A 27860-nucleotide genomic window follows, 5' to 3' on the forward strand; every position below is an offset into this window, starting at 1 on the left:
GCGGGCTGGGTCGCGTAACCTGTGGATGCCACGGTGCAACTAGCAAGCTCTGCCACTTTGTCCCCGGGTTGCCAGCGCAGGCGTCAGTGTTAACTGTATCTCTGTGTGCTCGGGGTCAGGTGCTTCGGCCCGAGCCTGACCTGCAGGGCTCCCCTCTTCCCGAGTGCGAGCCCTCGACCCTGTCACTGGAGTCGGGCAGGAATGGGAGCGGCAGGCTGGGTTCACGTCCAAGGCCGGCTCGCTCCCGAGCAGCTGAACAAGGCCAAGAGGTCAAATCCATCGTCACTCTGCCTCGTCTCTGACCCCCAAGAGGGCACCCTAATGAGAGCTGTAGGCCCCCGGGGTGGGGGACAGGGGCCTGCATCAGAGGTGCTCAGGACCCCAGGACACAGGCCCATCCACGGCCTCGAGAGGAGACGGTCACGGCCTCTCGGAGCCCCTGCAGGCCCGGGCCCCACGCCTCGCAGCTCCCGGGTCTGGCCTAGTGAACCCTCTTCCCTCGTGTGGAGACAGGGATCCGCCTGGCTGGTTCGGGCCCGGGCTTGTTGAACTCCCCTGAGGCTGGCACGGCCTTGCCGGCCTCGGCTGCCACCCACCTGGCCCTGCCGGTTGGAGGGGCGCTTGCCAGGCTGTGTTTGTCCAGTCAGGGTTGACAAACTCCCCAAGCCACCGTCTGTTGACTTTTGTGGGGAGCTCTGGCACCTGGGCCGCCGTGGACGTTTCCTGCAGGCCTTGGCCTCTGCCTGGTGGAGTGCAGCCGGCCAGGAGGGCAGGGGAGCGGCCGGTGTGTGCAGAATCCAGCCGGTGCCCATGTGGGCTGGGACGAGGCAGGAGACGGCCTGCTGATTGATTGCACAGAGGTGGCCTTGATGGGTCCTGGAGAACCTGACCTGTTCCGACCGCCGGGGCGGGATCGAGGCAGCCTCTTAGAGCCCATGAAATGTCATTCATTCATTTACTTGCTCATGCATTCATTCAACAGCTGCTTCCCCAGCACCCCTGCTGTGCCAGGCACTGCTCTGGGCACAGGGATGGAGCAGGAGCAGTCTGGTTCTGACCTTCAGGACGCAAGCAACTGTCATAAACGTAGCACAGGCGCAGTGGGCATTTGTGCAATGGTTAAGATGCTACGGGGGACGTGCACATCCCTAGGAGTGCCTAGGTCACCTCTGATCCAGCTTCCTGCTCACGCACACCCTGGGAGGCAGCAGATGGTGGCTCGGGACTGGAGTCCCTGCCGTCCTCGTGGGAGGCCCAGATGGGGCTCCAGGCTCCTGGCTTCAGCTTGGCCCCGCCCTGGCTCTTGCAGGCATTTGGGGAGAGAATCAGCAGATGGGAGATCTCTCCCTCTGCACGTCTCTGTCTCCCTGTGTTTCAAATAAAAATAATAAATAAAACTGTGACATTACGAAGGTGAGCCACATATGTAACTTTAAATTTTAGTCATACAAAATCTTTTAAAAAAGATTTATTTATTTACTTGAGAGAGTTACAGAGAGAGAGACAAAGAGGTCCTCTATCCACTGGTTCACTCCCCAAATGGCCATAGCGGCCCAAGCTGGGCCGATCTGAAGCCAGGAGCCAGGAGCTTCCTCCAGGTCTCCCACATGGGTGCAGGGGCCCAAGCACTTGGGCCGTCTTCCACTGCTTTCCCAGGTCATCAGCAGGGAGCTGGATCGGAAGTGGAACAACCAGGACTTGAACCTGCACCATATGGGATGCCGGTGCCACAGGCTGAGGTTTAACCTACTGAGCCACAGCGCTGGCCCCTACTTTTCGTTATACTTAGTCTTTGAACTGTGATGTACCTTAGGACATAGCAAGGAGTGCCTGGGAACCACGTGTGGCTCCTGGCCACTGTATGGAGTCCAAACAGGGAGAAGCGAACATCACACGGTTGAGTATCAGCTGCTGACCACAGCGGTGAGCAACGCCAAGTTCGGAGTGCAGTGAGGGCTGATCCGGTAGGGGAGGCTGACGATGGCAGTGGTGAGATCTGGAAAGGCTTCCTGGAGGCCGTGATGTGAAACGCATGCAGAAGCCTAAAGATGCGGAGAGGAATGCGGGTCAAGGGCAGGGGGCCAACTGTGCAGAGACCTCGAGGCAGCGAGGAACTTGCTGGTTTTAGGGGACCACGGGGGTGCGGGGGGGGGGGAGGGGGCTGGTCAGGAGGAACCAAGCACGGCTCGGACTGCAGAGTAGCCTTCCAGAATAGTGACAGCTGGCGCGGAGAGCATCAGCTCTGTTCGCAGCTGTTGCCCACATCTGGAGGGTGGGTGTGGCCCATCCTGGGACAGCCTCTGCAGGTGCTGGGATGGAAGCCATTGCCCTCCTTCTGGGCCGTCAGAGCCCTGCTTGATTGGTTGACCAAGTGATCCGTCCAAAGGGACGAGGACAACTAGACCACGCCCCGTCATCAGGGAGCGGCCAAGCGTGGCCGTGTGCTGGGGTCTGGCCGGCCGAGGTGACGGGAAGCGGGCATGGGAGAGGAGCCCTCTGCCTCCTCCTTTCTTCCTGCTTCGGGCAGGGCCGTGTCAGGTTGTGTTTCTTGGAGCTGTGGCCAAGAGCTATAGCAAGGTGCTGGCCTGGGGTGGTGGCACTGCTGAGCCTCCTGGACCGGCGTCAGCAGGTGGGAGTTGGGACAGTGCACGTCCACACCACGCACTGCGTGCAGCAAGCCCAGGACAGCAGACACCAACCCGGCACTTGGGACCTGCCAGGTGTTCTTCCAAGCCCTTCTGCCCACTTCGCTCCCGGGGGTTGGGTGCCCTCTTTCCCTGGTGTGTAGGAGCACCGTGACTCGCACCAAGCCTGTGGCTGTCTGTAACCCCGCACCTGCTGCCTCCCACTTTATTAACCTGTTCCTTTGCAAAGTTTACCCCCACCCCAAAGGGCCTCCCCCTGAAACAAGACTTTGCAACCTCAGTGCCTGGGGATGTTTGGGGCCCGATTGTTTGTAGTGGGGCCGTCCTGTGCACCACAGGGGGCTGTGCAGCGGCTCCAGCCAACCACCAGGATGGTCAGAGCATCCCTGCCATGTGCCATTCCCCCAATGGTACAACAGGAGACATCTCCAGACACGGCAGGTGTTCCCGGGGGACAAACTTACCTTCCACTAAGAACCTGGCTCTGGAAGGGGTCCCACGCCAGCCTCTGGCGGAGCTCTGTGGCCTGTGTGGGCTGCTAAACCTCTCTGGTCCTCAGCTTCGCCTCTGTAAAACTCAGGGGCAGTAGGATTTGTGCTGAGGATGAAATGGACAAATGGACGCGCGTACCAAACATTTCCGGTCCTGTTTGGTGAATTCCCTTCCCTTGTTTCAGCCCCGCAGTGTATTCTGGGTGCTGAGCTTCCCCCAGCGGGGTCTGGCTGAATGTGGAAACGTGGCCATGTGGGATGTTTTCCTCCTCAGGCTGCTGTCTTAGACATTCCCCAGTCGCCCTTCCTCTCCTGGCTTCTGCCGTCGGAACCGGAGTCTTGGGCTGACTGGGGCTGGCATCGCGTGTCCATCAGGGTTGGTGTTTGGTCCCCAGGAGCCGCTCGGGGGTGTCTGGAGAGGTTTTTGGGTAGAGAGGGAAGCTGCTGGCACCTGGTGAGCAGAGAGGCCGCTACATAGCCTACAACTCCTACATAGCCGAAGTCACTCAGAATAGATCAATTATTTTTCAAAATGTGGAAAAACAGCCCGGGGGTGCAGTGTCAGCGGAACGAGAGGCCTCGCTCCCTGCCCGGCGTTAGCCGTGGGGCCGGAGGAATCTCATTTCCTCTGTCGGCCTCTCCAGGTCGACTTCCAAGGGAGGAGAGAGTTGACTGCACCCAGCGCTGCTCCAAGCTTTCCAAGTGGGACATCACTTCCTCCTCCCAGCAGCCCAGGGAGTCGGGCACCATTATCGTCCCCATCCAACAGATGGAACCACTGAGGCAGAGAAGTCCAGCCAGGCCCCACACGACCCCTAAGTGGCAGAGCTGGGATTCGAACCCAGCACCTGCATGGTCCTGCTGGCCCCGCCCATCTCACAGGCTGGCTGGGAGGGTGCAGTGTATAAGAGAGTAAGAGTAAGTGCTAAACAGCTGTTCAGATACCATCATCTTCTCTCTCCACCACCCCCTAAAGTATATAGAAGTTTCTAAGCCCATAATGAAGCCATGGAGTCAGGCGATGAGCCGTAGTGGAGGACACCCTTCCATCAGAGGGTCATGGGAACTTGATGGTGGAGAAAGCACCAAATTGCCCCCTGACCCCGAGGCCCCCACGGGCGTCCCTGGAAGGGGGTCACGTGGACGTTGTGGGCCCCCTGATACAACTCGTCGGGGAGACCTCAGTCCCCACCCTGGTCGTTCTGAACCCAGTCACGTCCGGAGGCTGGTTTAAGGCAGATGCAGTGGAAGGGGAAAGAGGGACGCCCCGGACGCAGCCAGGACAGGAGCGGTGCCGCGAGGCAGCTCCGACCACAGAGCTGTTGCACCAAAGGCGGCCGGGCAAGGCGAGAAGTTCAGGGCTCGTCGTGAGCAAACCTGCGTGTGTGTGGACCCCGAGTCTCAGCAACCAACCTTAGAAGGGCGTGTGCAGAGGGTCGGAGGGGGTAGAATGGGGACCGTGTTCTAGAAGGTACAGGAATCACAGCAGACGCTGCCCAGTGCCCTCACTCGGAGCTGGAGCGTGATGGAGACAAGACGCATCCAGTTTTAACTTGTTTTACCCACTTCATCCAAGAAAAGAAGGCACCAGACTGCTTGCAGGAGACGCACGGGTGCAGCAGCTGCCTGGGTGGGGGCGGGGGTGGCGGGGGATGGGGCTCCGCAGGTGGCGTCACCGTTCTGCTGGCCTCACCTTGAAACCGTGTCGTTAGTGAAGGAGGAAACATCAAGGACCTCTCTCTGCCAAAGGCCAGAACACGGAGCCTACCGCGACACGAGAACGAGAGCGTCTGAAAACCCCGGAGTCTGGGGGAGCCGCTCCGGGTGCGGGCGGGAGGCAGCCGTCGAGAGACTCATCTGGAGACATCTGCCGCCATGGCTGGCAGGTGGCGGGAGGGTGGGGCCGGTGTTCAGCCCTCCACCTTCCTCCACGGTCTCTCCCCCAGCTGCCCCCTCCCCCCAGTTTCAGTGCCCTCGTTCTCAACACTTGAGAACAAGCTTTGCCACCGTGTATGCGGCTGCCACGGCTCTGGGTCGCGGCTATGGGCTGTGGCCTCGGCGAATGGGGGAAGAGAGGCAGCAAAGGGCGGCGACACTGGCGAGCGGGGACTGGAGCTATGGTGTCCCCCACCCCCCCACTGCCGGAGTGCCCGCAGAGCCGCCCTTGGCAAGGGCTTCTGCTGCAGCGAGAGCAATTGGTGTTTTGCTTGGTGCCTTATTTGGTTGTGGGTTTGGCTTTTTTTTAATGGCTCTGCATGAGAAATATTCTATAAAGTTCTGCCTGTTGCTCCAGGGCCCTGCTGAACCCAAGTGGAGATCCAGCAGAGCGTGTGTGGTCCTGTCCCGGGTGCCACCACACACTGGGTGCTCTTTGGAAAGTCGCCCCCTGGGGAACCAGGGGCTCTTGCAATGCGCGTCATAGAATGCAGCCATCTGAACGTGCGTCATATGTTTGGAAAACACAAAAAGCCGGTCTCCAGAGGTCATGTCCCGTGTGACTCCATTTAGATTCCTTAAGAGGTGGGCGTGGAGCGGCGGAGGGCGGGGATTGGAGGGGAGGGGTGCCTGTGGCTGGGGTGGCACAGGGAGAGCTTGGTGGCGAGGCCGGCACACTCTATTTTGACTACACAAATCCACACGTGTGACAGGGAGCAGGGCTGTGGGTCCACAGCTCCAAGGTCAGCTTCCAGGCTCTGACGCAGGGCTGTGGTTACCAAAGACGTAACCCCCTGGGGGTGGCGCCCTCAGAAGCCCCCCATACTACTTTTTTGCAGCTTCTTATGAATGTATAGTTAGGTCCAAATAAAAAAAATGGGGGGTGGGAGGAGAAATCCTATGGACAACAAAGCTGGATTAGCCAAATAATGGAATCTGGTTTTAGATGCTTCCCAGCACAAGGGGACCAGGGGTGGGCGTTGCGTGCAGTGGTGAAGGTGCTGCTCGGGACGCCCACATCCGGTTTCGGAGTGCCCGGGTTCAAGTCCCAGCTCTGGCTCCCAGTTCATGCCTCCACCCCGGGAGGCAGCAGGTGAAGGCCCAAGCACCTGGCTCTCTGCCACCCCCATGGAGCTCCAGGCTCCTGGCTTCAGCCTGGCCCAGCCCCCGCTGTTGCAGGCATTTGGAGAGTGAACCAGCAGGTGAGAGATCTCCCACTTGCTCACTCTCTCCTCGTTGCAAATAAGTAAAAAATTTAGAGAGCGAGGAGGAGTGAAAGCTCTGCTGGCCGTTTTTATTCTGCGCTGCGCTGGGCGCGTGAATCCGTGCAGCACAGGTGCGCGTGCTGGGCTCCAGGAGCCGGGCTGGAGTCCCGTCTTGGGGGCCCTGGCAGCGGAGTGGGGCAGCCCACTCGGTGACTCCCTGAGTGGCTCTGGGGCCGGCTGCGTCCCTGCTTGCCCTGCCCGTAGCCTTTGGGAAGGACACGGACAGCATCTTGGTCGTCTGGAGAGAGATGGTTCCCTCCGTATCCAGCCCTGCCGCTCTGTGTGCGGTGACACGAGCCCCGGCCGTGGAGAGCAGCAGAGTGTGCGGTCACTGAGCCACTGCCACGGCAGCCCCTGAGCCGAGCCCGGCACCTGGCGTGGGAGGCGCCTGTGTCCAGACACCAAGGGGGTCTGCGGACCCGCACCCAAGATGGCCGCTGGCGCGTCAGGCTGACATCCTTAGTGCGCATGCCCAGTGTCAGGGAGGGGGCGGCTCTTCCCCCGCAAGTTCACCCAGGGGACTCCCATTGGCCCCAGCTAACCAGGTGATCACCGGCCCTGAGCCAATCACCGCGGTCCGAGGATGCTGATTGCCAGGCGCAGACTGAGAGATGCTGGGGCCGTAGGAGCGCCAGGCACCTGCTGCTCCCAGCCCACGCCTTCCCTAAACGACGCCTGTGCCTCGGTGTCGCGGCGCCAGACCAGCCTGCCCTCCCCTCCTGCTCCCTGAGCCCCAGGCAGGCCCGCCCGAGGCCGTGCAGGCCGAGGGGCCACACTTGAGTCAGCTGTGTCGAGCAGGCCACTCTGCCTTCAGCGATGGCCTGGGGAGCAGCCGCGTCCACTCCCGTGTGAGCTCGCCCTTCCTGCAGGACTAACTGGAGAGAAGGGGAGGGCAGGGGCCCCCCACTCAATGCCTGGCGGGGCTGGGCAGGCTGTGTTAAATCAGTGCCGTGCCGTGCCTGGGGCAGCCACCGTGGACTTGGCCAGCACGGTATCAGCTGAGCTCATGTATTCACACGGTGCAGTTGTTCATGATAGCACACAGAGCCAGTAATGGCTGCCCAGGGCCAGGCCCTGGAGGAGAACCTGGGAGTGTAAGAGTGGGGGACAAAGCAGATGGAATCCTCACGGCTGAGGAGCTCCAGATCTAGTGGGGGGTGGGGGTGGAAATTAACTCCCAGGCCCCTGTGAGCGTGGTTACGGTGACCGTGTGTGAGGGGGACCCGGCACATCGTGCTGGAGCTAAGTGGGAGGAATGGCGTTCCAGGCTGTGGGAACAGGATGTGCAAAGGCCCAGTGGCTGGCGGGAATGTGCTGGAATGATCAGCATCGACAAAGGAGGGGGCAGATTGAGGCTGAGTCCTGAAGTCTTGATCTTAAGAAGGAGAAGTGTGGCTGGTGCTGCGGCTCACTAGGCTAATCCTCCGCCTGCGGCGCTGGCACCCCGGGTTCTAGTCCTGGTTGGAGCGCCGGATTCTGTCCCAGTTGCTCCTCTTCCAGTCCAGCTCTCTGCTGTGACCCGGGAAGGCAGTGGAGGATGGCCCAAGTGCTTGGGCCCTGCACCCACATGGGAGACCAGGAGAAGCACCTGGCTCCTGGCTTTGGATCGGCGCAGCGCACTGCCCGCAATGCGCCGGCCATAGCAGCCACTGGGGGTGAACCAACAGAAAAGGAAGACCTTTGTCTCTGTCTCTCTCTCTTTCACTGTCTAACTCTGCCTGTCAAAAAAAAAAAAAAGTGGTCAGAGGCCATGAGCAAGGGGTGTGTGTGTGTGTGTGCGCGCAGGTTCATGCTGTCAGCTGCTACCCAGAGAACATAAATAGCGTGGCCTCACAGAGGTGGGCATGTAGGCCATGGAGGTCTTCCAGGGCCGGAGTGCAGTGGCCTCCCTGAGCAACAGCCACGGAGCTGAGTTTGCTGAGAGCTGGTGATGCCTGAGATGTGACAGTCCGGGGAGACGGAGGGCTGGACCTGACCCTGGGCTTTGGATGTAAGTACCTGCCCCCCACCACGGGGCAGACTGGGACCGGCTCGAAATCACTGGGGGAGGTCGATGCGGCTGGCGATGTGCAGCGTGGGCCGCAGCTGCTGTCCGTGCAGAAGCCCGAGCTCGCTGTCTCAGCCCTTGCAGGCTGGCCGGAGTGGGCCTGTGGTGGACAAGGCCATCTGTCCTCCCTGCCTCGCGGGCAGGGCCTGCCTTGGCCAAGGTAGCCTGTGCGCTCAGGGAGAGTGTGGAAAGGTGAGCGGTCGCCGCGCGGGGACCCTCCATCTGCTTTCCATCCTGCCCAGCCTTTGAAGTCGCCCCACCCCCACCCTGCAGCTGTCATCTCCCTGGCTCCTCCAGCAGCCCAGAGCTCCCCCAAAGCTTCCCGGCCCCTGGGGACAGGGGTGGTGACAAGGGTGACAAATGGTGCAAGCCACCAGCAGCAGCAGGCCCAGAAGGGGGGGGGGGGACTCCTGGATGCCTTTTTCTTCCCACTTGACCCGAGGCCCTGAAGCAACCAGGCAGCGGGACTTCACTGCAATGCAAGGCAGACAGAAACCTGCTTTTTTGTAAATGAATGCTGAGCCTCTGCCCCCTCGACCTGCCTCCGTGAAAGGGGAGCTAAGTTCTCCTCCCCCAGGGCTCTCTTAGGGCGGCCGATTTCTCTCCTCCCTCCCTGGCCGGGAGAGTAAGCGGGGCTCCTGTTTCACGTAATTGCACATGTGAGGAAGCCCCCTGCCCCCACCAAAGCCGCACCCCTCAAACCACAAGAGGAACCAGCGGTTTCCCGGTGAGCCTTGTGATGGCTCCCAGCGTCTACCTGGGATGAACGCATTGTGCCGCCCGGCTTTCGTCCGTGTGAACGCGCGTCCTGTCGGGAGCTGCCCCTTGTCGAACACGCGCTCATCTGTGTCTTGCCCAACTTCATCTCCAAGGCAGCCCAGCAGAGCCCTGTTGTTTCTTCTGCCCCTAGGGCTGAGTCGCTGGGAAACGAGACAGGCTTGTCCCAGGTCAGGGATTTGAACCCTGGGAGCAGATGACAGATGTGAGCTCTGAGTGTGTGGTTTGGTGGCTTCTGGAACCCTACGGGTTCGCCATGCTGCTTGTGAACTGTGGTTAGGCGCGCAGACCCTGGAGCCCGACCACCTGGTTGATCCCTGGCTCCGCCCCTAACTGGAGGCCACTCTGTTCTCTTCTCCACCCGTCTCCTAGGAAGAAATGAGCCAAACCTTGCAGAGAGCCCTCGGCCCCAGGGGGGACGCCCTGTGAGCCACTTTGGTTTCCATAGTCTGTGAAGTGAGCACTGGGATCGGAGCCCTCACAACACCACAGAGATCAGCCTCATTCCCCCTACTCGCCACCCCTGTGGTTCACGTGGGACCCTTGCACGGGAACCCACTTCCTCTCAGACCCCCCAGCATCTGGGTACCCAACGGGAATGGGTCTTGTTTTCCTGGGGCCTTTGTTTTGCCCAGACCCAAGTCTGCCTCTGTCAATCCCGTGGGAAACAGGGCCACTCATCGCGTCTCCCAGAGGGCTTGAGAGATCCCACAGAGCGGGTCGGGGAGATTGCCTGGGACGTCACAGGTGGGTGAGAAGTGAGGGCTGCAGTTAGGACTCGGGGGAGGGCGTTGTCTAACCCTGGAGCCCGGGCCGCCTTGTGCCGTCTGCGCCTGGTCCCCTGCCCTGTGGCTCACGTTTGCTCCTGCCCGGCAGCAGCGCTGCGGTTTGTTTATGCACCTGCACAAGATGACGTGTTGGAGTTGCCACCGGCATGCTTACCTTTTAGATCCTGCCTTGCCTAACGGAGACTCAGGCTCAGCCAACTGTCTTCGTCCTTCTCGGGCATCAGTGCCACACGCTGGAAAGCAGAGTCCAGTGATTGCTTTTTTGTTCTGTGTTCCTCTGGACCTCTCGGTCCCTACTCCTGATGGTGGTTTTTGAGTCTACCTGGAGTTATGCAGGCTTCCTGCCTTTGATGTTTGCATCGTATGGATTCTCCGACCGTTGGCTTTGCATCCGGGGCTCTGTGCAAATCCTATGCCACTTTCTATCAGGGACTTGCCCCTCTGTGGTCTTGTTATTCTGGGGTGGGGGAGGTGGGGTGTCCTGGAGCCAGTCCCCCTGGATTCCCAGGGGTGACCACGTTCTTTATGTTTCACAGGGGGCCTCTTGTAATAAGCAGGTGTTAGTTTTTTAAATCTTTGTCTTTTAATTGGAGTATTTGTTCTGTCTGCCTTCACTGTAATTATTGTCGAGCAGTGCTACATAAACATATGTTAAAGTTTATATTTCCTGTTACTGTTGAAGTGGTTGTCCCAGAGAGTGGAGCACGCACTCCTGATGTAGCAAAGGGCTTACCATAAATTAGCACTTTTGCCACTTTCAGGAAAATGCAGGAACCTCGGAGGGGTTGGCTGCCTATGCCTCCTCCTGCTCACGCATTCCTCTAGGTCGCTTTCCATCCTGGTGGAGCCCACATGCTCACAGAGCATCCTTCTGGTGGAAGACAGTCTCAGTTTGTTTCATTCTTATTTTTGTATTGATTTTTTTTTTGACAGGCAGAGTGGACAGTGAGAGAGAGAGACAGAGAGAAAGGTCTTCCTTTGCCATTGGTTCACCCTCCAATGGCCACCACAGCCGGCGTGCTGTGCCGGCGCACCGCGCTGATCCGAAGCCAGGAGCCAGGTGCTTCTCCTGGTCTCCCATGGGGTGAAGGGCCCAAGCACTTGGGCCATCCTCCACTGCACTCCTGGGCCACAGCAGAGAGCTGGCCTGGAAGAGGGGCAACTGGGACAGGATCGGTGCCCCGACCGGGACTAGAACCTGGTGTGCCAGCGCCGCAAGGCAGAGGATTAGCCTATTGAGCCGCAGTGCCGGCCTTTTGTATTGATTTTTAATGGATATTTTTTTCTGGCTGGGAACTCGACATCAGCCGATGAAATTCCATTGTTTTCTGACGGCCATCATTTCCTCTGAGAAGTCACTTGAGAGTCTTATTGGTCTTTAAAGACGAGGTGTCTGGTGTCCCCCTGCTCTGAAGGGTCAGCTGTCCTGGGGTTTTTGCTGGTGAGCCATGGTGTGGTGAGGAGGAGGGCTTTTCTCTGCCTTTCTCCTGTTTGGGATTCACAGAGCTTCTGGACTCCATGGTTTGCTGTCTTTCATCCCACCTAGACAACCTGTTACTTTCTCTTTAAATTTTGTGGGTTTTTTTTCATAATTTTTAAAAATATTTATTTGAAAGGTAGAGTTAGGGGATGGGGTGAGACAGAGAGGTCTTCCATGCCCTGGTTCACTCTGTAGATGGCTGCAGTGATCAGGGCTGGGCCAGACCGAAGCCAGGAGCTTCCTCCAGGTCTCCCATATGGGTGCAGGGGCCCAGGGACTTGGGTCATCTTCCTCTGCTTTCCTGGGCACACGAGCAGGGAGCTGGATCAGAAGTGCAGCAACTGAGGCTGGGATGCCAGCATCACGGACCACAGCTTAACCCACTGTGCCACAATACCAGCCCCTAATTTTTGCTTTTGGCTTGCTCCTTGTCCCCTCTCCTGTGGCCCTGTGACACGTGTGTTAGATATGTCACTGTGCCCCATCATGTTAAACCTCTTCCCAACCTCTGGCTGCGATTTCTCTACTGACTCTCCTTCCGGTTCACTAATCCTTCCTTCCTCTGTTACTGTTGACCTGGGGTATTGACCGAGGCTTCCCATCCTCACAGGGCCGTGAACTCCAGCTTGGCCTTTGCTTTCCAGTGGTTGCCCAAAGCTCTGCTGGGTTCTTGGCTTTGCAGCCGCCACTCACCTCAGCCAGCCTAGATGTCAGCAGAGGCAGCGGGCACCTTGCTAGGGTCTCTCCCCTTCCTGTCCAGTTCTTGCCTTCAAAGCCCAGTGAGGCTGGGAAATGTTAAGCCGTCGCTCTTGCTGTTCTCTTTCACAAAGTGGGAAATGTGGGGGAGGGCAGACTTCACTGAGTCTGTTAGCCTTCCTCTGGGTCTCGGGCCCTGGGACCTACCTACGTTGCCTTGAGAGGCCCTGCCTATGGGGCTGGCATCATGGCACAGTGGGTAGAGCTGCTGCTGGCGACACCAGCATCCCGTCTCAGAGCACCAGTTTAAGTCCTGGCTGCTCTGCTTCCAATCCAGCCTCCTTCTAATGCACCTGGGAAAGCATTAGAATTCGAATCAGGAGGAGGGGATCAAGGTGGCGGAGTAGGGAGGGAGCTTACTGCTCTAGTCTGAGAGAAAACAGTTTTTTAAAAAAAGTACTGGCCACTACCGCGGCTCACTAGGCTAATCCTCTGCCTGCGGCTCTGGCACCCCAGGTTCTAGTCCCAGTTCGGGCGTCGGTTCTGTCCTGGTTGCTCCTCTTTCAGTTCAGCTCTCTGCTATGGCCCGGGAAGGCAGTGGAGGATGGCCCAAGTGCTTGGGCCCTGCACCCACAGGGGAGACCAGGAGAAGCACCTGGCTCCTGGCTTTGGATCGGCGCAGCGCACCAGCTGTAGCAGCCATTTGAGGGGTGAACCAACGGAAGGAAGACCTTTCTGTCTCTCCACTGTCTAACTTGGCCTATACAAAAAAAAAAAAAAAAATACAGTCTCAGGGAAGAGTTAGGGAGAAAACAGCAGAGGAAACTCTACACAAATTAGAAGGACACGGTGGATCTATATGGAGGGCGAGGACACACACAACTCAGGGCCCCAGCAGCCAGGAGCCTCCACACCAGCGTTGGACAGTGAGGTGAGACCAGACCACAGCAGCCCAAGCCACTGGCGCTAAAGCTGCAGGAGGAGCCTAGAGGGAACCCGGCTTGGAGCCCAGGGGGACAGTTACCAGCCAGACTAGAGGAGGAAAAAAAAGACAGCCACATGTCTCTCTCCCTGATCACCCTGCAACAAGTGATAGAGCGGGCGCCATTTTGGATGGACGTAACAGCTGCGCCAACTCCTGTCGGTGCCCAGCAACCAGCCGAGTGGAGACTCCTGACTCAGATTTCTTTGATGGGAAAAAAAAAGATTTTGAACCAAACTACCCATGTGGATCCCTGCTACCCATGTGGGAAACCAGGATGGATTTCCTGGCTCCTGGCCTCAGCCTTGGCTGTTGTGGACATTTGGGGGAGTGAACCAGTAGACTGAAGATGGATCTCAATCCTCCTTCCAAAACCCCATGTCATCCTGCCTTTCAAACAAATATTTTTTCAAATGCCTTAAAACGATTTTTCTAGATTTTATTTCTGAGCACGATACTGACAGAGGACTATCAGTGCAAGCTCCCCGTCGTCACCTGAGCAGCCTAACATGGCAGAAAACATGCCGCATCTTCATTCCCTTCAGTAATGGAGCAGCCACAAGCTAGAAGACGCCAGAGATACAGAGAGCAGATCAAGGAACAGTGAGGAACTTCACAGCATCTGAAACTGACAGTGGACGGGATGCCCACGCTCTACAAGGCGCTCCAGCAAGTCAGGAAGAGACAGGGATGGAGCGAGGGAGGGAGGGAAGACGTGGGCAGGGAGGAAGCGTAGTAACAGTTCCCAAACTCGGCTGGGCACACAGATGCGCTTGTGCCCGTAGAAACGCAGCAGAGCTGCTGTGAGATGTTTTCCAGCCATCAGAAAGATAGGCGGTGCCGAGTGTTAGCCGGAAACAAACTGGAGCCTCGTGTGTGTCTGGGGGAGGCTGAAATAGCTCAGGAGTTAGGAAGAACGGTCAGCTCGTACTTGGTCAAGTACTTGGTCAGCTCATACTTGGTCAAGTTCAGTCGCGGGTCTCCCGTGACATGGGAGTCCTCTTCCTATATAAAGAGTTCAAAGCAAGGTCGGCACCGCGGCTCACTAGGCTAATCATCCGCCTGCAGCGCCGGCACACCGGGTTCTAGTCCCGGTCGGGGCGCTGGATTCTGTCCCGGTTGCCCCTCTTCCAGGCCAGCTCTCTGCTGTGGCCCAGGAGTGCAGTGGAGGATGGCCCAGGTGCTTGGGCCCTGCACCCCATGGGAGACCAGGAGAAGCACCTGGCTCCTGGCTTCGGATCAGTGCGGTGTGCCGGCTGCAGCACGCCAGCTGCAGCAGCCATTGGAGGGTGAACCAATGGCAAAGGAAGACCTTTGTCTCTCTCTCTCTCTGTGTGTCCTCTCTGCCTGTCAAAAAAAAAAAAAAAAAGATTCAAAGTGTAATACGTTTTTAAAGCACCCACGCGGCTGGACGTACGCAGGTGTATTTTTAGATGAAGGGGAATGCGGATGTCCTGGCGGCCTTGTTCAGCAGGTGGCCGAGGGAGGAAGGCCACGAGGTGGGGGTCACGGCTGGAACGAGGCGCAAAGGCCGTGGAGCAGGCACGCCCTGCGCCATTCTGGCTGGATGCTGCACGTCCATCCTGGAAACCAGAAGGAGGTGGCACGCACGGAACATCAGGGCCACGCAGCAGGCGACGTGGCGCCCTCCACAAGGAGATAGACTGACGCCCGAACCCGTGTGAGTCCCTGCCTGGGGGAGGTGGGAAATGAACATCTTGGTGGAGGAGGGCACTTGTTCAGATACACACGCCCCCCGCCCAGCCCCTCTCCTCTCCCATCTGGTGAAGCTCCGCTGGGTGGCAGAGTGAACGTGGCAGCTGAGCTCCACGCAGCCTTGACCTTCGAGCATCTTGGGCAAGGTTTGAAGGAGAATGTGCCGGAAGCATTCATGGCAATCATCTGTCCCAGGGTTAAAGCTCACGAGCTGGTCCCTGCTCTCCTGTGAAGTCTGTGAGGATGGTCCCCGTGAGCTCTTGGTGACATCCACACTCACTAAAATCAATAAACAACAGGCGTTCCGGGCAGTACGTCCATTGGGCATCTCAAGGCAGGTGTCTGGAGGGTCCAGGAGGATTCGGAACTGCGCCAACTGTAAGGCGCTAGGGAGTGGTGCAGACTGTGGCAAACTGGGGCCCTTGAGCTGTGACTACATTGAGCCGCTGCTGTTCAGCTCTGGCTGACGGCCACCATGACAGCGTATGGCAGCACTCTCCGACCTTCCACAAATCTAGGTTTTTATGTGAAATTGCCTAGCATTTAAATACTGACAACTACAAATGTTGTCAAGCCACAGGAAGCAGAGAACACAGTTCCCCTGTGTTTACCTGGATTTGGCTGCCTCTGCTACCCACGGCACCTGGGTGTTTGGAGCCCAGCACTCTGTCTCTCCGCCTCACTTACTTTTTATTTTATTTTTTTATTTTATTTTTTGACAGGCAGAGTGGACAGTGAGAGAGACAGAAAGGTCTTCCTTTACTGTTGGTTCACCCTCCAATGGCTGCTGTGGCCGGCGCACCACGCTGATCCGAAGCCAGGAGCCAGGTGCTTCTCCTGGTCTCCCATGGGGTGCAGGACCCAAGCACTTGGGCCATCCTCCACTGCCTTCCCGGGCCATAGCAGAGAGCTGGCCTGGAAGAGGGGCAACCAGGACAGAATCCAGCGCCCCGACCGGGACTAGAACCCGGGGTGCCGGTGCCGCAGGCAGAGGATTAGCCTATTGAGCTGCGGTGCTGGCCTCTCACTTGCTTTTTCATCTCTCATCATTTGCACTTACCCTGAAGAGCGGAGGGAGTGAGCACGGACAAAAACGTGGCAGCAGGCGGTAGCTGCGTGCCTGCTCTGTGCTGGCGCGGTGTGCCTGGGTGCATGGAAGGAGCAGAGCACCTGGCCTGCCTCCTGGCGTCTAGGGAAGGCACTGAGGTTGCACGTGGACGTGGATTGGGAGGGCTCGGCATCTGTGGACAGAAACCCCCAAAGCTGATGCGTGGGGAATATTCTCTCAGCAGAGGACAAGGCCACGTCAATGCTTCCTCAGTGTGTGCGCTCGGATAAGCGCTCCTCTCACTACGGGGGCCAGCGCCGGGCACAGGGGATACGAGACACCACGTCCTATATCTGAGGACCTGGGTTCGAGTTCCTTCACTTCTGATCCAGCTTCCTGCACTTGCACACGCTGGAAGACAGCAGGTGATGGCTCCAAGAGCTTGGGCTCCTGGGCCTGCGTGGGAGACCCGGAGGAAGCCCCTGGCTCCTGGCTTCAGATCAGCTCCGCTCTGGCCATTGCGGCCATTTGGGGAGTGGACCAGCAGATGGAAGACCTCTCTCTCTCTCTCTCTCTCTCTCACTCACTCACTCACTCACTCACTCTGCCTTCCAAATAAATAAGTAAAAAAGCAAGCAGCCATGGACGGGACAGTGAGCAGGGCTGCGTCCTGATAAAACCTCGCTGCTGGCACTGAGACTCTCCCACGGCTTCCCCGCGTGGCGTAGGACCCTCCTTGGGATGGTTTTTCAATCATTTAAAAACCTGAAAGCCATTCTGAGCTCACAGATCACACAAAAATAGGCAACTGGCCAGACTTGGCTTGAACTGAAATACAACAGACACAGGCGGGGACCCCAGGGAGCCACTTTCCCCACCCGCCCCCTACCCCTTCCCAAGTTAGCCATTCTGAAATGGGCGCTTGGCATGCCTGTGCCTGCCGTCACCTTGCTGCTTGTGGCGGCATCTCCAGCGGTATAGGATGTTGATTTGTGGATTTGAATTTCATAGAACCAGGGCCACTCGGTGGGGTGGCCCCCTTCTGCCTGTGTGGTCAACTCCAGCGGCACCGTGTGGAGGGTGGTTCTGTCCTTTTCACCGCCGTGTAGTATTTCACTGCGTGAGCAGGTGGCCCATGGCCGGTCGTTCCGTCGTCGTGAGTGGGAGTTCAGCTTTCTCAGTTCGGACACAGGATCACTTCTTCTTCCCCGTGACCTTGTGACCTTGTGACAAGGCCCGCCTTCCGGGTAAGGAAGCTTTTCCTTCCGGGCAGTTTGGTAACTGACTCAAGGTTGATCTGTGACCTTCACGGCAGAGCCAGAGGTGAAACCCTGCTCTGCCGATCGCTTCCCCAGGGTTCTATTCATGCGATGACAGCTGGTGGAGCCACATGTGGCCTTGTGATGCTGTGGCCGTGCCTACACGTAGCCCAACTGAGGACAGCGGGGGTGGCTGGTCACCATGGGGCTGCAGCGTAGCCTTTGAAAACCAGCCCGGCCCATGCCACGTTGCGTGCCTTCCACGGCGACCCCAGTTTGCAGCCACAGTGGATGGGAGCCGAGGCAGGCAAGAGGGAGCTGCCCGAGGAGCTGGCGCCGCCATCCCCTGCCCCGTGACGCCAGATCACAGTCGGGGGTGAACCAGCCGCCAGGGGTTGTCTGTGTTGGTTGGGGCTGTGGGGTTGCTGCCCTAAGGGACTTGTCAAATAGCCCCGGTGCCTTTGGCCACCGGCGCAGATGACAGCCCATCCGTCTTCCTGTCTTTATGGAGGTCAACTCCAAGTCCCCCACAAGCCTCTGGCCTTTGAGAATCCACCTGCTCCCTCCCCAGCGGCCGTCCCCTCCCGCCCTGGGCTGTCTCCCTGAGACCCAAACCTCATTTCCCCTGGTGGAACACAGCGGGAGGGAGGGCCGGCGTGCCCTGGAGGGGGGTGAGGCCCCGGCTTCAGTCATGGCTCCCTTGCCGAGCGACTCCGTGGGCTGCTATGCCGTGGCCTGGATCCGAAGGCTGGCTTTGGGTAATCAGCTTGGCTGCTCACCCTCTTGGGGACAGGGAGCCTGCGTAATTAAGGAATAAATTATGTTGCCGTTTGTTTTCTTTCCAGGTACAAGGAAATGCTAGAACTAGTGATCTCACCCAGCCTTGCCGTAAACAGCCACTGCCTGGATACACCCACGGGGAGCACAGCTGTCGCCTCCAGGCGGGCGCCCGGGGACCACGAAGGTAGGCGTCTGGCGTGGGTGCCGACAGACAGGCGGCGGCCCAGGGGTGCGGGAAGGGACGGGCGCACTTCTTAGGACAAGTCTCCGCGCCCCGGCAGCTGTGGCCTCCGGACCGAGACGCGGGCACACGGGCACGCATCCCCCGCGCCCTTGCCTCTCCTCTGATTGGGCAAGGGGGTGGCTCAGGGCTCTGCTGCTTTTCCTGGGCTCCAGGTCCAAGAAACCCCGACCCCGCCAAGGGCGAGAGAAGCCATCGGGGATGTCCCCAGGGTCGCGGCCGGCTGTGGGTGGCAGGGCAGGAGCTCTCTTGCTTTTGGGTGGGGCTGGCGTCCAGGAACCAGCGGAGCGGGAGCTGTCTGGGGCGTTCCTGGCCCACGAGGCCGCCCAACTCGTTCTGGCCGAACAAGCCCAGCTATTGTTTGCTGTGCGGGGGAGCCCGAGTCAGCCAGGCTGGGCGCAGCGGGCTTAACCCTTTATCCCGCCGGCCTCGGGGTTGGTGCTGGCGTCCTGAGACCACCCCCACCCGGTGTTTCTCCTTCCGGCTCTGTGTCTGATGCCGGCTCATGGGGCACAGACGCTACCTGGGTACCATGGACTCCCAGAGGGACATGGGACTAGAGGGGCACAGTGTCACGAGGAATCCGCGTGGCAGCAAATGCAGCTTCTGTGAATCGCTCTCGCTGTCACCACGGCCATGCCTTTTCCCCAGGGCACTGGCAGGGAGGCTGGAGCAACCCCCACCCCCAAAAGGTCCCACCAAGAGAGACCCGGCTCCAGCACCGACACTGGGTGCAGGGAAGGCCCCAGCCTCCTGTGCCAGCCACGCACTGGGCCCCATTCAGAAACATCCTGTCCTGTCTGGGCAGGAGCCCCCGTCATCTTAAGACCCTCTGTGTTGGCCAGCGCCGCAGCTCACTAGGCTAATCCTCTGCCTGCAGCGCCGGCACACAGGGTTCTAGTCCCGGTCAGGGCGCAGGATTCTGTCCCGGTTGCCCCTCTTCCAGGCCAGCTCTCTGCTGTGGCCCGGGGAAGGCAGTGGAGGATGGCCCAAGTCCTTGGGACCAGGAGAGGCACCTGGCTCCTGGCTTCAAATCAGCGCGGTGCGCCAGCCGCAGCAGCCATCGGAGGGTGAACCAAGGAGGACCTTTCTCTCTGTCTCTCTCTCTCACTGTTCACTCTGCCTGTCAAAAAATAAAATAAAAAAAAAAAAGACCCTCTGTGTTTCGGAGCCAGCAGCAATGAGAAAGGGAACCCAGAGGGGGATCCGGGCCTGCTCCCAGCCACGCAAGCTCAGGCAGTGAGCCTCAGTTGTCCCGCCTGTCCAATGGGGGCATGAGAACGACCCACTGCATGGAGTGCGCGTGGTGAGGACCACGTGAGGCTGTGCTTAGCACGTGGTGACACCTGTTCTGTTGTCACCCGCCTCCAAGTCAAAGATTCAAATCCACAGCTGCAGACCGGCAGCCACAGCCACGCCTGGCCCTGGCGTGTGCCCCGGCTTCATTGACACCGTGTTGGAGGTTGAAGTGGGCTCATGAACACTGGGAGGATTCGTGCCGAAATCTGGGTTTCTCCTGACAATGCCAGGCCCGCCTGGCTGCTGCCTGTGGGAGCTGAGGGCAGCCGGCGCCGGTGTGAGCCCCTGGGCCGCTCCTCTTGTCCTGAGCTTTACTGAGCACGTACTTGGTGCCAGGCACCGGTCATGACCATGTGAGTCTGATTCGTTCTCCTCCTCCGAGCCATGTGCCGTGTGCATCGGCTCATTAGAGTGAACACCGACACAACGCTGTGGACTTAATTTACACACGGGGAAACTGAGGCACAGGAGGAAGCAGCTTGAGGGGGGTGGCAGAGCTAAGTGGCCGCCGCTGTTTGAACCTGGGCAGTCTCGCTCCAGAAGTGAGCTCCTCGTTGGAGCACTCACCTGTGTCTCCCTGCTAGGCTGGGAGCCCATCTCACACGGGAATCACACGCGGGCAGTTTGGCTCTGGGGTTCCCACGTCTTTTTTTGTTTGTAGTTATGTATTTGAAAGGCAGAGTGACAGAGAGAAAGGATGAGGAGGAGAGACAGAGGAAGGGAGAGAGGTCTTCCATCTGCTGGTTCACTCCCCAAGTGGCCACAGCAGCTATGGGTGGGCCAGGCCGAGCAGGAGCCAGGAGCTCCATCCGGGTCTCCCACGTGGGCACAGGGGCCCAGGTGTGTGGGCCATCTTCCACTGCCTTCCCAGGGGCATTAGTAGGAAGCTGGACCAGAAGCGGAGCAGCCACGACTCAACCCATTGCTCGGATGTGGGACACGGGCGTCACAGCTTTACCCGTGCCACGTCCCTGGCCCTGGAGCTCCCACTTCTAGACCCCTGCTCAGTCCCTGCCTGCTGAGCGCCAAGAGCCTGCAGAGCCAGGGGTCCCGCGGCCGTGGGACCTGCGAGCAGGCCTGGGCCTGCAACTCTGGCTTGTCGGGGACGTTGGACCAGGGATGGAGCCGTGTAGCAAGCGGAGGGAGGTCACGGTCACTCCCAAGTTCAGGGCAGGTGGGGCAGGCAGGGAAGGGCTGCAGTGCAGCGTTGTCGTCTGGCTCTGGAGGTGGTGTGAGCTCTCGTGTCTCTGCGGGGACCCCACGAGCCATTTCAGGCCTCACCGCCTGCAGGGCCATGCCTGGCCTCTTCGCCCTCCCCATGAGCCACGCCCTTTGCTGAATGGCTTAAAGGGTCCAGCTCAAAGGAGGACCCCAGGCAGGTGTGAAGCCCAGGGCCTGCAGGGGGTTCTGGAGGGAGCATGGGCCCAGGAAGCCGCCCCCGCCTCCTGCCGTGTGTTCCCGCCTCCCGCCATTTGTTCCCGCCTCTGTCTGACCTCTCTGGGGCTCACTCACCCCACCTGTTAAATGGGAATAATTACTCTGCTGACCGTGTAGAGTTGATATGGTGAAATGAGCCACAACGTGCTGAGGACTTTGCGTTTTCCAAAGGATGGAATCAAATCGAAATCCCTTGCCCTGGGCCACGGGGCTCCAGGTGTCTGTCCCCTGCCCCCTCCACTTCCGGGGGGCCCAGCCCCTGCCCTCTCTCCCTTGGCTTCAGCTGAAAAGCCTGGGTCTGCTCCGTGCTCTGCCTGCCCGGTCTCCCTCCGGGCCCTGCCGGGCCGTCGTCTCCTCCTCCCGCTCGTTAGAGAGGTCTCCCCTATAGGAAGTTCCCCTCCCTCCCCCCTTCTTTCCCTCCTTCCCTCATTCATTCATATGTTCATTCATTTATTCAGCCAGTGTTTGTGCAGCCACAGCTCCAGCGCTGCTCCCACACAGCACAGGAAACCCTGCCCTCGCAGACCCTGCGGGAGGGAGCTGGTGGACGTGAGGCTGGCACAGATAACAAACAGCAAGTGCAAAGGCCCTGGGACAGCAGTGAGGAGGCTGCTGGGGCAGGAGATGAGTAGGGCAGATGAGGCCAGAGCGATGACCGCGCATGCTCCATGGGCCATTGGAGGGACTTTGTCTTCCACCTTGAGTGAGAAGGGAACGGGGCAGGGTTTGAGCAGAGGACGGGTGACCTTGTGGGTTGACTGGATCCTTCAGGGTGCGTGTGAGAGTGGGTCAGGGTGGAGTGGGAACCAGGAGACCGGTGGGGGAAGGCGTGGCAGCAACCCGGGGAGAGGTGGTGGAGGCAGGGGGGGCTGCGATTCTGGATGAGCGAGGAGGGGCGAGCCGGAGGCCGCCAGCCTGTTTCGTGTCCTGGCTGCCTTCAGAGTCCTGTGGTCAGTCCTCAGAGGCTGCTCCGTCGTTCCCGGGCGTTAGGGGGACCCGTCTGTCCTCAGTCACCAGGGCGTCCCACTGCTGAGAGCGGCACGTGGCTCACCGTGGGCGCATGGGAGATGGATGGGGAGTGATGGGGGGAAGGCGGAGCCAGAGGCTCTGCAAGACGAGCGATTGATGATGAGCGAGGGCGCTGCTCTCTGAGCCCAGGTGGCCCACGGCCCACAGCCCTGCCCACGCTGGTGCCCTGCCTGGAGCGCCCCTTCTTTCCTCCATGCGTGTGCAGTGTGTGTGCACATATGTGCGGTGCATATACATATGTGTGGTGTGTGCACACGTGTGGTTGTGCATGCATTGTGTGTGCACACGTATGTGGTTGTGAGTGTGCATGTGTGGGGTGTGTGCACATGTGTGTGTGTGCCATGTGTGGCTGCACATGCATGTAGTGTGTGTGCTTACATTTGAAGTATCTGAAAAGCAGACAGACAGAAATTAAGCTCCCACTCATTGGTTTGCTCCAGAAGAGCCCGGGTCAGCAGGGCCTGGGCGGGGCTGAAGCCAGGAGCCGGGAGCTCTGAGCAGGTCTGTCACGTGCTGGCCCGGCCCTAAGCCCTGGAGCCATCCCCTGCCCTCTCTCGCAGGAATCTGGGCTTGAACCCAGGCGTTCTGACAAAGGCACGCGGGTGTCCCAAGTGGCACCTTCGCCCCTGGCTCACGTGCCCGCCCCGTGTCTGTTTTTAACACAGATCAGTTTCCAGTCACCAGGTGAACCATACATGCACCGTCCTTATGGAACCTGGAACACTGGCCCGCGTGCTCCTGACCACGGCCGCTCAATTCAGTCTCACCGGGCCTACGAGTCACCAGCTGTGGCCGTGTTGTGTGTCTGCCGTGGAAGGCTGTTTGCTGTGCAGCTCCATATGGATAGATGTGCATTCGTGTAATTAATGCAGTGCCATGGCTGTATGTCCTTGTGCCTTTACTGTAGAAATGACAGCACTGGGGCCAGCATTGGGGCACCGTGGGTTAAGCTGCAGCCCACGACACCAGCATCCCATATGAGCGCCAGTTCTAGTCCCGGCTGCTCCGCTTCCAATCCACCTGCCTGCTAATGAGCTTGGGAAGGCAACAGAAGATGGCCCAAGTGCTCAGGCTCGTCCACCCTTCTCCTGCCTCAGTCTCCTCTTCTGGGCGATGAGGACTGTGTTCGCTGCCTTGTGCCTGCAGTAGACGCATTGCTCCCAGATGCCTGCCATGGGCCAGGCCCTGGCGCGGGTGTGGGGCACATACAAGCGCCATGGACAGACGAGGAATGTGGCTGAGTGACCACCGCGGGGACCTGTGGCCAGGGAGGGCTGGTGGGATGATGCTTGCTCTAGGCTTTGCCGACACTCAGCAGGCGTCAGCTTTGTCTCCCTCCTCACGTGCGGGGTCACCTGGGGACCCCGTGAGGCTGCAGGTCTCACAAGCTCCCAGCTGATGCCCGTGCTGCGGGTAAGTCAGCCTCTCTCTGAGTGGCCTGGCTGTAGCCCAGTGATTCTCAGGCTGTGCTGTGGGCTGGCACCTGGGACTGTGCATTGCTAGCTAGCCCCAGGTGCTGCTGGCCAGGGACCACGCTCTGAGAACCAGGCTCCAGCCCTGATTTTCAGACCTAGCTGTGTGTTGGAGTCACCTGGCAGGTGTCTTTGCTGGGTTTGGGGTGGGACCCAGGCAGCCAGTCAAGTTCATCGTGCATCCGGCATTGTGAACCACAGTTCTCCGTGCTCAGTTCCTCCAGGACCAAGACAGTTTCGTGATCCTGGGTATATGCGTGGGCTTCAGCAGGTTCACGGGAAGTGGGCGTTATCGTTCTGTTTTCCCACAGACCCCCTCCTGTAGATGTTTAGATTCCTGTTCCTGTCTAGCATACAACCTGTAGCCTGGCTCCTAGGCAGTCTTTCAAAATTATTGATGGCTGGGTGTATGGGCGGGTGGGATGGATGACTGGGTGAGTGGCTGGGTAGGTGGGTGGCTGGGTAGATGGGTAGGTGGGTGGGATGGATGGGTGGGTGGGTAGGTGGGATGGGTGGATGGCTGGGTGGGTGGATGGATGGCTGGGTGGGTGGGTGGATGGATGGCTGGGTGGGTGTTTGGCTGGGTGGGTGGGTGGGTGGATGGCAGGATTGTTGACAGATATATACAGAGTGACCTTGAACAACTCCGGGTACTTTCGGTTGACACTGGCTCTGAGTCCCTGGGAAGGTGTCCCCCACACCCCCTGCCTCATTAAGAACAGGTGACACTAAAGACCTGAGTGGGTCATTAAGGAGACAAAGTGTGCAGTCCCGGGCCGGGAGGAGCTGGGTGGGAAATATGACCCATGCTTCCTCCCTATTCAGGGAGAACTGGATTTGAATTCTGTCCTGGCTCCCGGAAGGAGGGCGGCGAGCTGGATGGAGGAATGTTTTCTCTTTGAAAGTGCAGATGCGTTTCCAAACGCTGATGCTGTCTTCTCATTAAGTGTTTCCGGGAGACGCGAGACCAGCAGCTACAGCCAGGCTGCCCGGCGGCCTCCCTGCGCCTCCCAAGCTGCCCTGGGCGTGGCCAGCACGTGTTTGCAGTCTCTGCAGCGCCAGGTTGGGGCTGCTGGGCTTTGGTTCAGTTCATCCCAGCCAGCTTGAGCTGCCCAGAGCTGAGCCCAGGCCACGTCCTGAGCCAGACCTCAGCACCCCCTTCCCTGCCCAAGCCGGCTCTGGGCCTCCGCCCCCAGCTCAGCGCCACCTGCAGCGGTGCTTGGTGTGCACTGCTCCAGGGCTGAGGAGGCTGCCAGCCCCCTGGGTGGAGAGGCCCGAGCTCTGATGCCCCCTTCACCCCTCCCTGGCCCCAAGCCCCCCGGCCAGCGTCTGCTTGTGTATCTGGACCCCCTGTCCCACACCCACTCACTCACGTTTCTGTAAAATAGCTCCCTTGACATAAACTTAATTTTTTAAAGATTTATCTATTTATTTGAAAAGGCAGAGTGGAGAGAGAGGAAGAGACAGAGAGAGGAATCTTCTATCCACTGATTCACTCCCCAAATGGCCCCAATGGCCAGAGCTAGGCCAATCCGAAGCCAGGAGCTTCTTCCAGGTGTCTCACGATGGTGTGGGGGCCCAGGCATGTGGGCCATCTTCTTCTGCTTTCCCAGGCCAGAGCAGAGCTGGATTGGAAGAGGAGCAGCCGGGACACAAAACACTGCCCATTTTGGATGCCGGCGCTGCAAATGGAGGCTTTACTCACTGTGTCACAGTTTTAGATTTTATTTAGAGATAGACAGTGACAGATAGCATCTATTGGTTCACTCCTCAAATGTCTACAACAGCCAGAACTGGACCAAGCTGAAGCCAGGAGCCCAGAGCTCCATCCAGGTCTCCCGCACAGGTGGCAGGTACCTGAGTCCTTTGGGCCACCATCTGCTGCCTCCCAGGGAGGACATTTGCAGAAACTGGAATAGCTGGGACTCGAACCAGGCACTCGAATATGGGGTGCTGAGGTCCCAAACAGCTGTTGTAGCAAACACCCAGTCCCCAAATTCATTGTTTAAAAAATGTATTTATTTATTTGAAAGCCACAGTGAGAGAAAGAGATCTTCATCTGCTGGTTCGTCTCCAAATGGCAGCAACAGCCAGAACTGGAACAGGCCAAAGCCAGGAGTCAGGAACTCCGTCCAGGTTTCCCATGTGGATAGCAGGGACCCAAGTACTTGGAGTACCTCCCTGGTGCATGAACAGGAAACTGGATCAGAAACAGAGCAGCCAGGATTGAGCCAGCACCCCAGTGCGCAGCGTGGACATCCCAAGTGGTGGCTTCACCCACTGCACTTCCACACCTGCCGCCCCCCCCCCCCCCCGTTCATTTCAAAACAATGACCTCATCCACAAGGCCCAGGCCTCGTTCCCGAGTCTCATCTGTGTACAAACACGTCTGTGACGACTCCAGCGGGAGAGCAGGTGTGCAGGGCTCTGGAAGCAACACACTCTGGGATGTGTCGGCTCGGTCCTGGCTGTCCTTGGCACTGTCACCACAGACACAGATGACGTGTCATTCAGTGGGAGTCGAACTGGGGGCACACACTTCCAGGTTCCTCCAGGGGCAAGGTTTCAACCACGTGCACGAGGGAGCGCAGCTGAGCCGATTCGTAGACACACACCATTGTAGACACGCACCGTTCACAGACAAGCACCATTCCCAGACACGCACCGTTCACAGACAGGACCGCTGAGACATCCTGCCAGCTCTAGCATTGTATCGTCTCACTGGGGAGCCGTTAGAAGCCAGCCCCTGGGGCCCAGTTAGGCAACCTAACAGCTTACAGAATCATCAGCTTCTTAGTGCTTCCAGCGAGAGGTGAAAAGAGTGTGTACATTCGGATCATGCTCGTGGATTTAAGTGGCTTAAGCCACGGCCCCCAGGAGTGTGGCAGGCTAATAATAGCTCCTGCGGAAGGAGCAGTTCCTGTCTGCCTGGTGCCTGCCTCAGCTGCAGGTGGTGCCCCATTTTTCAGATGAGAAAACCGAGATTCAGAGAGACAGGCACAAGGTCACATGGCTAAGTCACAGCTGAGCCCCTAAGCCCACCTGCCGTCTTTGGAAAGAGCATTGCGCTAAGGAACAACAAGGCGTGGGTCTCGGGTTTGGGCCCAGGAGGTGCGAGCCGCGCCTCAGTTGGTCTGCGTGTGTCCTTGTGGAAGTTACATCACAGAACCCCTCACACCCAGTCACACACGCACGTTCCAGCTTCTCTCACCGCGCGTGGAAACGGGGTCTCGGCTTTGCACGTACGGACAGCTTGAGCGTCCCTACTCCCCAGATCTGAAGTGCGCCAAGATCTGAAAGTTTTTGAGTGCTGGTGTGATGCCGCAAGTGGAAAATTCCACACCGTGTGCGTGTTCCGTGCACAAAATTATTGTGTAAAACTACCTTCAGGCTACGTGTGTACGAAGCATGAATGGGGCCAGTGTGGTGACACAGCAGGTTAAGTCGCTGGCATCCTGTATCAGAACACGAGTTCAAGTTCAGCTGCACTGCTTCTGATCCAGCTCCCTGCTCGTGCCCTGGGAAGGCGGCATCTCCCAAGTACGTGAGCACCTCCCACCCGCATGGGAGACCCGGATGGAGTTCAAGGCTCCCGGCTTCAGCCTGGGCTGGCCCTAGCTGTTGTGTCCATTTGAGGATGGATCTTCTCTCTCTCCCTCTTCTTCTCTCTCTAACTCTGCCTTTAAAATAAATAAATGACTCTTTAAGAAAAATCACAAATGAATTTTGACTTTAGATTTAGAGCTATCACCAAGTGATCTCATTACACATAGGCAAATATTCCAAATTCTGAAAATACCCAAAGCCAGAAACTCTTCTGGTCCCAAGCATCTCAGATGCTGGGTCCTCAGCCTGCATTAACGTCTTGGCCCCCATACGAGTGACCTCTGAGTGGAGATTCATTGTGTTTACTTTCAGTAATTTGCAAGTCTGTATTAGTGCACAGCCTGAGGTTCCTGCCTCAGATTCCTCAGGGAGGAGGCTGCCCTGCTGAGAGCCAGGTTGCTGGCCAAGTGGCTTTAAGTCGACCTTGGTCTTGAACTTTGAGTCCACCCAGGTGAGCTCAGTGACACAGCACATTGAGAACAGGGGAGTTGTAATGGACGGGAAGTTCATCTCCATCCTTTGCCCAGAACCAGGTCCCACCATCACCAGAGGGGCACCTCTTGCCCAGGGCTCACCTAAGAGTGGTGTCAGAGGATCACCTTCTCTGTCCCTTGTACTAATGGCCCATGCTTAGGACAGGGTGATCCAGGAGATGTGTAGCCTTCCCTCTGTAGATCTCCAGCTTCCCATCCCCTGTCCCCTGCCCCCAGCCAGGGCCTGGGACAACCATGGCACCGTGGAGGGACTCGGGATCACCGTCAGAGCCCCCTCCACCCCTCTTACCAGCTGTGATGTGCCGGCCGTGGCGCTGGGCAGGGCAGCACCCCGGTGTGCGGGGGTGGACCTGTCCCCCGGGTGTCCGCCTGC

The 27860-nt window shown here is 58.6% G+C and overlaps 1 protein-coding gene across 3 annotated transcripts in view; it reads left to right on the forward strand.

Moving 5' to 3' along the window:
* The window catches only part of EYA2 (EYA transcriptional coactivator and phosphatase 2), a 208932-nt gene that overhangs the window by 49538 nt on the left and 131534 nt on the right, over positions 1 to 27860 (forward strand). For all 3 annotated transcript variants that reach the window (XM_062204297.1, XM_062204298.1, XM_062204296.1), the window contains exon 2: positions 17975 to 18093. In XM_062204297.1, coding sequence (XP_062060281.1) covers positions 17985 to 18093 — 109 coding nt within the window. In that variant the 5' untranslated portion in view covers positions 17975 to 17984. The remainder of the gene's footprint in view (positions 1 to 17974; positions 18094 to 27860) is intronic.

Source organism: Lepus europaeus, chromosome 10, assembly GCF_033115175.1.
Source record: "Lepus europaeus isolate LE1 chromosome 10, mLepTim1.pri, whole genome shotgun sequence".
NCBI lineage: Eukaryota > Metazoa > Chordata > Mammalia > Lagomorpha > Leporidae > Lepus > Lepus europaeus.